This window comes from Narcine bancroftii, chromosome 2, assembly GCF_036971445.1.
Source record: "Narcine bancroftii isolate sNarBan1 chromosome 2, sNarBan1.hap1, whole genome shotgun sequence".
NCBI classification, from domain to species: domain Eukaryota; kingdom Metazoa; phylum Chordata; class Chondrichthyes; order Torpediniformes; family Narcinidae; genus Narcine; species Narcine bancroftii.
This window is the reverse complement of record NC_091470.1, coordinates 341,941,079-341,952,047: the sequence shown is the minus strand read 5'-3', so window position 1 is coordinate 341,952,047 and position 10,969 is coordinate 341,941,079. Positions and strand designations below refer to the sequence as shown.

General features: G+C 44.2%; 1 protein-coding gene across 2 annotated transcripts in view; it reads left to right on the top strand.

Annotated features, from left to right (window-relative positions):
• The first annotated feature begins 6,035 nt into the window (after positions 1-6,035).
• zfat (zinc finger and AT hook domain containing) overlaps positions 6,036-10,969 on the top strand; it is a 194,320-nt gene continuing 189,386 nt past the window's right edge. For both annotated transcript variants that reach the window (XM_069922233.1, XM_069922232.1), the window contains exon 1: positions 6,036-6,205. In XM_069922233.1, coding sequence (XP_069778334.1) covers positions 6,187-6,205 — 19 coding nt within the window. In that variant the 5' untranslated portion in view covers positions 6,036-6,186. The remainder of the gene's footprint in view (positions 6,206-10,969) is intronic.

The following is a 10,969-nucleotide window of genomic DNA, read 5'->3' as shown; positions in this document are numbered from 1 at the left end:
TGTTAATATTTCAAAATCTCTGTCCTGAATATACTGAATGACTGTGCCTCCTTTACCCTCTTAGTTATACAATTCCAAAGTTTCATTACCCTCTTGCTGCAAGAGCTAACTAATGCAAGTCCTGAATTGGCGACCCCTTATTTTAAGACAATGGCCTTGTGTCCCAGGAACCCCAGCTGTGAAACATCAACATTATCGAGCCTTGGGGGAATCTTGTCTATTTTACTTAGATCACCTTTCATTCTTCGAAACCTAAGACCAAACGGGCCCGGTCTGCTTAGTCTTTCCTCGTTTGAGAAATCGAGGAAGCAACTGCTTTTCCCAGAGGATAGTGAAAATCTATGAAATTTGCTGCCCATTGAAGGGCTCAGAAAATATATTTTAAGGCAAGATTTTTACATAGTAGAGGAATTAAGGGATGGGTGGGGGGAAAGTCAGGAGCTGAACCTAACATCAGATCAGCCAGGATCACAGGCTGCATGACCTTCTCCTGCTCCTATTTTTTACGTCCTTGCCCCATGTACTGAGATACATTGAAAAGCATGGTGTAGAATGCTCTCCAGGTAAAAGTCTGTTCATACAAGTCAAGCTGGTAGAGCAATCATAAAACAAAATTGCAAGGGGAAGTTTTCGAAAAAGTGAAAGAGTACAGCATCTAGTGTTCCAAAGTACAAGGTGCTGAGAAATGTACAGCTAAGATAATGCAAGGGCATCATCTTTTACCAATGAGATTAGACTCTGATAACAAGAACATGGAATCTGGAGGTACTTTTTTCCATCTTGTGTATCTTTTGCCTGGTAGAAAGGGGGAGAAGAGAGTGTTATCGGCACAAATAGAACACATTGGTATGGCAGACTGAAAAAGGTGTTTAACATTTTCCTTGAGAAAAAAAAGGAAATGAAAAATCAGTGATCCATGAATGCAAGAAAGCATTACTATTACTGGAAGTGAACAGCTCTGTTACATGAACTAATTTGTTGGCCTCCCCAACACAGTTGATTTTGCTTCTTCAATGTTGATATCTTTCTTGAAGACACACTTCAATGCAAAACCATCTCAAATATTTCAAAGCTGCACATTCAGTGCATGTCAACACGTGCCAGTGAAAGCAAGTGATGATTCCATTTTGATTGTAGTATGTGATGCAATGCAGTTATGGAAAGTACAGATTTTACTATGCCAGGAATGCTGATGAATGTAAACAGACCATGCTCTTTAACACTCCAGGCTTTATATGTGAAAAATGCAATGACACTTAATCATGCAAAAGGATTTCACTCAATTCTAGATGCAGATATGAGAGAAATGTGCACTGGAACTGGAATGGTCACAGTAAGGTCATAACTCTAACATCAAGTGTATCTTCCAGATCTGAAAGGTGGGTATCCTTTGGTTACGTGAGAGATAATGGGAGGCCCCACCATCATTTCGCTAAAAATCACTCAGCCTTGGTTTCCGCATTCAAAATGGGGCACTACCATAGCTGCAAAAGAGAAGAGGAAATATAACAAACCCCTTCCTCGAAGATGGGGAAATGAATATCCAGAGAAATCTGGCACAAATGCCTGGAATACCATGCGAATAAATGAAGACACGGAAGAGTGCATTCAACATGGCTCAGATAGTGACAAGGAATTTGAAACCATCTTTAAGATAAGTGGTGCGAATATTGTGATCCATATTAATACTGCAGCAGATTGCACAGTAATGGATGAGCTCCCTCCAGGCACAATTATAGCTAGATTCCACAACCCAGGAGCAAGTCTTAATAAACATATAGACAGGAGAAGCGCTGAAATACATTGCGAGATTAGGAAGATAAAAGCAAATGACGAGAAATTTCCCCTTGACAGAGGTGTCTCTGGGCATTTTTATGCTGGGCCTCCGTTTCGAAGCTGGCTCCATCCACGGAGACAAACCTGAACTTCCCTTTTAATAGAGCAGCCCTAAGAGCCTGCTCCTGAACCGCTTTTATGAAGAGCGGCGCCTCGTACTGTCCACCCTGGAGCCAACATAGGCGAGGTGACTGTTGCCATGGCACCACTTGTCAACATGACAGAATAAATGTGCAGCGAGCAAGGGCCATCTTCATGACCCATAATCCCCCAAGCAAATGGAACCACTCTGGGAAACGCAATTCCAGCTGGGTGTTGGATTATGGGTAACAAAGATGGCCATTGATCATTCTGCCCGGAGTTTCCCCTCTGGCTTGGCGTTGAAAGTGGCCGTTACAATCCCATACAAACATGAGGTAAATTCTGTAGAACTCTTTCACCACACTCCCCTCCTGAAATATTAACTGTTTAATTCATGTACATAACAGAAAGTAAACATTGTTGCGTGTTTCTTTAGTAATCGGTCGTGGGCGTCATCAGCCAGCCCCTAGCCAGCCGCTTGCAGCGGCAGTACATTTATGAAGTGAGGTGGTGCTCCACTGCTGTGACTACCCCCTGGAAGGATTGGAGTCGACGTCTTGGAGCTGCTTGCTGAGTATTTATGAAGGTAGGGTCAGCAGCGTGAGGGCGGAGAATTTCTGCCTTTACAGTCACGTTTTTAAAAAATCTATAAAAAGGCCTATTGAGGAGATGGTATAAGTTTAAGGTAAGTGGTTGAAGAACAAGTGGAAATTTGAGGAACGATTTTGTTTTCACCATCTGAATGGTTGAAATCTAGAATGCACTTTCTAAGGGGATGATGGAGGCAGGTGCTATCACCACTTTCAGAGGGGTTTAGATGGGCATTTGAAGTACAGAAGGCTAGTAACCACATCACATTCTGTTTGACAGACCCTCTGTCCACAACCTTTCACTCACAGAATCACTCACGCAGCAGCTGGCCCTATCCACAGGATGCCCTGCAATTCGCTAAGGCCCCTGTGACAACACCTTCCAACCCTCAGCTTCTACCAGCTGGGCAGCAAACGCGTGGGACTACCACCAATGTGCTATTCTGACTTGGAAAGATATCGCCGTACCTTCACTGTCGCTGAGTCAGAATCCTGGAACTACCCCCCTAACAATAATTTGCATACACCCACAGCTCAAAGACTGCAGGGGTTCGAGCCCACCACCACTTCAAAAGCAATTAGCAAAGGGTAATTAAGTGTGATGCCCGTATCCCTTGAATGAATAATAAAAAAACCTGAATTAGCTGAAAAAAACAGGATTGGAAGACATAAGTACTTGACGATTGGCAAGAACATCGTGGGCTTAAGAGCCACAATTGTGTTGTAGGATTCTCTGACTCGGTACAATACTATTCAAGAGTCAGAGAAATGGATAAGCATATTTTCATAAAGCATTGGACAGGCTCATGATCAGAACACTGAGGTGAGCACATCCCGTTTATCTACTACTCCCATTTAGAAGTTGAGGGGAAAATCGACAGGTCTCTTTTCTCTCCAGGCTCACATGCTCCATGTTTGAATTAACACTGTGACAAGAAGGGAAGGCATGGCCACCAAAGTAGCAAAATCACAGAAGTACTGGAGGAACACAGCTGTCTATAGGAGGTTCAGATCTATTACCGATGTTTCAGGCCTGACACCTCCTTCAAGGTGTGAGTAAAAAGCAGGTAGATGTCTGAATTAAAAGAAAGGGCAGGGAAAGACATACAGATCAACAGACAAAAGGAGTTAATCGGTTATGAAGAGGCCAAGAGAGAGGAATGGGAGGGGGTAAGGCAAAGGAGACAGAGGGAAATAGGAAGAGAGAGGAAAGAAGACATAGGGAAAGAAGGAGGGTAGGAGCTAGCAGAAACCGGAGAGGTTGATGTTAATGCCATCCAGTTGGAAGGTGCCCAGATAGAAGATGAGACGTTGTTGGTCTCTGCCTGGCAGTGCACAAGACCATGGACAGACATGTCAGCAAGGGAATAGGTGGCCACTGGGAGATCGCTGGAGTTGGGGCAGACACAGCGAAGGTGCTCGACGAAGCGATATCCCAGTCTGTGCCCAATTCCCCCACCCCCACCACCACCGATGTTGAGGAGATGGCAGATGACCCCCACAGATCCAGAAGTTAAGTGCTGCCTCACTTGGTTTAATAGATTTACCTCCTTCGGACGCTGCGAGACCTGCTGTTCCTCGAGCATTTCTGTGTTTTTACTACAATCAGTGTCTGCAGACTTTCATGTTTTGCTACAGCCACCCAAGTAAAAGTGAAACACAGAATGATTTGGAAGATTCTGTGAAGTTCAAAAGAAACACTGGAAAGCCACTCAAAGGGCTTTTACAGTAGATGAGATGCACTGTGCATAAGCAATGATCAGTGTTGGAAAGGCAAGTGGAGAGTGGAATTGGCTGGTGATCGAGAGGGTTAGAGGGGAATGTTGGGACGAGAGCTAGCGATATTGGGAGGAAACTAGCATTGTAGGGAGATCATTAGTGGAGAGGGCACAGGTTATCTGGGGAACAGATGGGGGAAGGCTAATGAGCAGTTTTAGGATGATGTTTGGGAAGGGTGAAAATCTGGAGAGTTACAGGGAAGAGGATGGAAACCTGATAGTGGGTTGATAAGGGTGCTGAGAGTTATAATAAGTGATGTTTATTGTCATATACATTGTACAACGTACACATAGACTGAAATTCTTGCTTGTTGCAGCTGAACAGGTACTTGTAAAATAAAACTCTAATAGTAAGCATAATCAAATTTAAAAGAGGTAATAAATAAAATTGATCGATAATATTCAGAGTAATCTTAGTGCAAAAAAACCTTGCAAAACTGCAGACCGTCCTTTTGTGCTGTCGGTGCAGTTCAAGGTTAGTGTAACAAGGGAAAGATTCAAGAGCCAGGCAGCTGTCGGAAAGAAACTGTGCTTGAACCTAGAGGTGCAGGTTTTCAGGCTTCCTTACCTATTGCCCGAACGTAGCAGTGAGAAGAACAGACGGCGTGGCTACAGCGCCAATGACTTGAGTTTGAATCCGGTGCTGTCTGTAAGGAGTTTGTTTGTTTTCCCTGTGTCTGCATGGGTTTCCTGCAGTTTCCTCCCTCCCTTCAAAACATGGTCAATTTGGTGGCACATGCTCGTGGGCTGAAAGAGCCTGTTACTGTGCTGTTGTGCTAAATAAAAGATGTGGCTAGGGTCATGGATGGGGGGGGGGGGTCCTTTAATGATGTTGGCTGCCTTCTAGTAGGGCTGGTGCTCAGGAGATTGGGTTGGGAGAAGGGTGGCACTCAAATGGAAGTGCAATGGTCAGTAGTGAATTGGGGCACGTTTGGTTGGTTGGGCATGACGTCCTCCTGAACCAGAAATTGGTGGGGGAAAGGTGAAGGAGGACCAGTAATCGGAAGGTTGTTTTAGAAGGGGGTGGGGGGGGGGGAGGGGTTTGTAGCTTGTAATATTGCGACCGAACTCCATGTTAAATTCTAACTCAGTGTTAAAGGCCAGCTCAGTTTCAACACTTGAAAAGAATTTTGACAGGCAGATGGATGGGAGAGGTGTGGAGTGCTATGGACTGGGTGCAGGTCAATGAAACGAGGCAAAAAAAAACAGTTCTGCACAGACTAGAAGGGCTGAAAGGGCCCATTTCTGCACTGTCGTGTTCTAATGGTTCTACTGTTTCTCCAACTTCCTAGGTGATACAACAAATGTGAAATTATCTTTGTGTTCAGTTTGAAGTTGTCTATCATATTCTCCCATTTGTTTCCAGGAAGCAAACTTTATGAAACATGTTGTGGCCCAGGGTCATGAGTGGGTCTCACTCTGAGCAGTGCCCCCCCCCCACCCCCCCACCCCCCCCCCCCCCCCCCAATTTTCCTGCAAAACTAGCCCCCTCCCTAAAGCTGTCATACACTCCCTGGAGTTGCCATTGGTCTAGCAATGGAGCGGGCATCATTTATAAAAATACATTTTGAACCCAAACTATTAATGTGTTTTCATCCAAGCACCACGTGTCCTTGGTGTGCCTCAAAACGTCCGGCACCATACGCTGCCGGGCGCTGGGAGGACCATCTCGCTCAGCGCAGCCGCCGTCACCTCTTGCACCTTCCCGCCTTCCCCCCCCCCATCGTCGACCTCCTGGAGGTTCGCGCAATGCACTCCGGGTAAGGAGAGCCGCCATATTACTTCCGCAGATTCGTCAGAAAGTGAAAAAAATATATTTACAATTTTAATATAATGACACTTCTTCGGGTAACGTCTAAATATAATTAGAATTATAATCGCATGCATATATATCGAAACGCATGGATCACCGAACTCCAGGTGAGAAATGGCGACCGCGTCATTTTCTGTTTCTTCTGTCTGTTTTTTTGAAAGGTAAAAGTAGCGCGAGCTCCCAGACCGAGCCAGTTCGAAGCCAAAATAAATCCTCCGGAGATGGGTTAAAAAGTTTTAAATAATTGTTTGCACCGACTCGCGATCGATTTTGAAAAGCAAAAGTTCAAAAGAATATGTTGAGAAAGAAAAGTCAGTGAACGCCCGTCAGCCGTCGGCAAGGTTGTGATTGGCGGCTGGTTCCGACTGCTGATTGGCCAAAGCCACAGCTGGATACGCCCCTGATCTGTCAATCAAAAGGGACATGTCAGTCTGTTCAGCAGTCACTGTGTCAGATGCCCCCATCTGCAGGGGGGCTTTGGGAATGCATTGACCAAATAAAGTACAGGTAGAAGACCTAAAATTTGGACTGCTGGTGAATTGGGTTGGTCCGGAATTTTGGATTATCCGGGTTCCCTGGCACCAAGAGCTTCAAATTCCTGGGCGTCAACATCTCCGAGGATCTGTCTTGGAGCAGATGCAGTTGTCGATACGATCACGAAGAAGGCTCGCCAGCGGCTATACATTGTGAGGAGTTTGAGAAGATTCAGTAAGTCACTGAAGACTCTTGGAAACTACTACAGGTGTACCGTGGAGAGCATTCTGGCTCGTTGCACCCTCTCTGGTACAGAGGTGCCAATGCTTAAGACAAGAAAATTCTTCAGAGGGTTTGTTAACTCGGCCAGTGAAACCAGGTCATCAGTCAGAATCAGAATTTCTTGTCATGAACTTGTCACAAAATTTATTGTGGCAGCATCACGACGCAAACCTTTAATCCACCTTACAAAACAAATAAATATAGTGCAAGAAAAAGTCAAAGTCTGGTGTTCATTTTTCATTCAGGAATCTGATGGGAGCGGGAAAGAATATGTCCTTGTGCCGCTGAGTGCTCATCTTCAGGCTCCTGTACCTTTTTCCCGATGGTAGCAGAGTGGGGCATGGCCTGGGTGGCAGTGGTTCCTTGGATTATAGAGGCTGCTTTCTTAAGACATCACCTCTTGTAGATGTCCTGGATGGAGTGAAGACCATGATGTCACAGACCGAGTTAACAATCCTCTGGAGTTTGTTTTTTTGTCCTGAGAGTTGGCGCCTCTATACCAGGCAGTGATGCAACCAGCAAGAATGCTCTTCACGGTACACCTGTAGTAGTTTTCAAGAGTCTTCGGTGACATATTGAATCTTCTCAAACTCCTCACAATGTATAGCCACTGGAGAGCCTTCTTCATGATTGCATTGACAAGTAGGCTCCAGGGCAAATCCTCGAAGATGTTAACACTCAGGAATTTGAAGTTCTTGACCCTCTCCAATGAGGACTGGTTCATGTTCTGATTTCCTCCTGATATTCACAGCCATCTCCTCGGTTTTGCTAATGTTCTTCACTCCATCAAGGACCCTCACCACCCAGCCACAATGCTGTTACAGTAGTTCAACTCACATGCTGTCTGTAAGGAGATTTGCCCTATTCAAAAAATATACCGGGGGGTTGTAGGTCAATTGGGTGTAATTGGGCGGCACAGGTTCATTGGCCTGTACTGTGCCATATGCCTAAATTCAATTTTAAAAATGTAAATTTAAAGATTACCTGTATCAAGCATGATTGCTTGTTGCTGCTGTGCATCTGTGGTGCTTATGCACGCACACATGCACACAAAAGCCCACCAAGTTTTAAAAGTTTGAAAGTGGTTTCTTGATGTCTGGATTTCTGCCATTGGGATTTTTGGACTTCTCTGCATGTGCAATAAGAACAGAAAATGCTGGCAGTCGTTATTCAGCAGATCAGTCAACATCTGTGGTGTAGAGTGAGAAACTGAGTTAACGAATTGGACGCAATAGATTGCAAATGTTGGAGGCTGGAGCATAAAAACGAACTGAGTGGGTCAGGAGGAGTGAGAGGAATAGTAAATGCTTCAAGTCAAAAGCATTAAGGTTTATCAATTTGTATTGCTTTCATTAGATTTTTTTTTAAAACAAATTCTTGTACCCGCAGGTAATTTGATTTTTTATTAAAGTATGGATGGAAGTCATCTGATGAGAAAACAATAACTTGCATTCTTTTCTGAATTTCTTTTAGCATAAGAAATCACTCCAGAACTGTAATCCGATCCTGCTTGAGATTGAGTCATTTATTAGGGGATTTTCAGACATGTGACTAATAGTTTGACGTTAAAGGAGACTTTAGGGAAGCAAGAAAGGCAGAAGTAAAGGGGAAAGTGTTTTGGAACCTGACAGCCAAAGGAAAGTTATCAATGGTGCAATTTAAAATGTGGGAAAGCAGCAATGCTCACAGGTCACACATGGAGGCTAGTACAGAAGGTCAGATTGCATGGGATCCTGGGTGAATTGGCCAATTAGCTTGATGGTAAGAGGGTGATAGTGGAGGGTTGTTACTCAGATTGGAGAATTATGATCTGTGATGTGCTGCAGGGGGTTGATGCTGAATCCACTGTTATTTGTCATCTATATTGATAGTCAGTTGGTGGTATAGTGAATTGCAAGAGACCACAAGACATAGGAGCAGAAATAGGATATTCAGCCTATCGATTCTGCCTAGTGATTTAGTCATGAGCTGATCCATTTTCCACACTCAGCCCCACTGACTGGCCTTCTCTCCATAACCTTTGATGCCTTGGCTAATTAAGAACCTGTCAATCCCTGACTTAAATGCACCCAATGACCTGGCCTCCACAACCACCTGTGGCAACAAATTCTGGAGATTTACCACCATCTGGCTGAAGAAATTCCTCCATATCTCTGTTCTAAGTGGACGCCCTTCAATCCAGAAGTTGTGCCCTCTTGCCCTGGACTCTCCCACCATGGGGAAACAACCTTTCAACATCTACTCTGTCCATGCCTTTCCACATTTGAAATGTTTCAGTGAGATCCCCCTCATTCTTCTAGATTCCAACGAAGGCCAAGAGCTGTCAAATGCTCATATGACAACCCTTTCATTCCCGGAATCATCCCAGTGACCCCTCCCCAATGTCAGCACATCTTAAATGAGGAGCCAAAAACTGCTCAGAATATGTCAATTGCCTTAAAAGCCTCAGCACCGCATCCCTGCTCTTGTATTCTATTCCTCTTGAAATGAATGCCAACATTGCATTTGTCTTCTTCACCACTGTGTCAACCTGCGTTTACCTTTAGCCTATCCTGCACGAGGCCTCCCAGGTCCCTTTGCATCTGGGTATTTTCAATTTTCTCTTCTTTTTTAAAAATAGTGTGCCCATTTATTTTTTTTATACCAAAGTGCATGACTGTACACTTTCCAACATTACATTTCATTTGCCACCTTTCTGCCCATTTCCTAATCTGTCTAAGTCCTTCTTCAGGCTCCCTGTTTCCTCTACATGACCTGCTCCTCCACCTACCTTCCTATCATCTGCAAACTTGGCCATGCATTCTATTATCCAAATTATCAGGCACCTATGGGGATTGGTGTATTAACCAGATAAGTATATTTTCTGGTTGATTGAGATTTACTCTTTACAATGGCTAACTAATACACCTGCAATAAGAATAACAGTTTAAAAGACATAAATACTGCACTGTGCTTACAGTCAACAAACCACTTGCATGAATTTATAAAGCATTTTGGATTATTTTCAGTTACATTCTTTGAAAACCATCACTGGATCCCCCTCCACGGAGCCGTCCGAAAAACAAACCATAACATTATAGATAATTACCCCCCCCCCCCACCAAGTTTACAGATAAAGCCTCTGACCGGGATGACTCTTACTAAGCAGGGATAAGGAGACACATTAAGAGAATCACTCCCAATGGCAAGCGGCATCAACCAGCTCGTCATCTTGAATGACGCCACTGCTGTTTCACACAACTTTATTCAAACAGCTGCTATGAACAAAAACGCAACCAAGGCTCTCCACTGGCAGGGGTTTTAAAGTGCAACATAAAAAGAAGCAGCCGCAATATCAACCCCTGTGAAAATCTTCCAACAGCTGGCAGCATGTTCTACATCAGTGGTTTTCAAACTTTTTCTTTCCACTCTCATTCCACCTTAAGTGATTCTTATGCCATCGGTGCTCTGTGATTAGTAAGGGATTGCTTAAGGTGGGTGGGAAGGGAAGGTTGAGAACCACTGCTCTAGACCCAATTGTTACTGAAATATTTTGCTTGAGAAAAATTGTCATTGGCCCATTTCCTTTGGAGTTTTGAAATAACGAGTCAATTAGGTACAATTAAAACGGTGGCTTTCAAACTTTTTTTTTCCCCTACATACCACCTTAAGCAATTCCTTTCTGATCACAGAGCACCTGTGGCATAGGGAATACTTAAGGTGGAATGTGAGTTTAGGGGGGCAGTTTGAAAACCACAGTTTTACATGAACTGAGTAAATGGCCAAGAAATGGCAAATGGAATTAAACTTGGACAAGTGTGAGGTGTTTTTTTTTGGGGGGGGGGGGGAGAGTTAAACCAGGGCTGGGTTGCAGTTTTAAGCCATGTCCCTGGAGAGTGCTGTAGAATTCAGAGACCTATAGGTGCGGGTGGATAGTACCTTCAGAATGGCAACATGGCAGAAAGGGTTGTGAAGCAGCTCCATAAAACTCTGGTTAGATCATACTTGGAATATCATGTTCAGTTCAGGTTTCCTCATTACAGGAAGGATGTGGAAGCTTTGGAGGGGATTTACCAGGAAGTTGCCTGAATGAAGAACATGTCTTATGAGGCAAGGTTAACAGAGCTAAGGCTTAC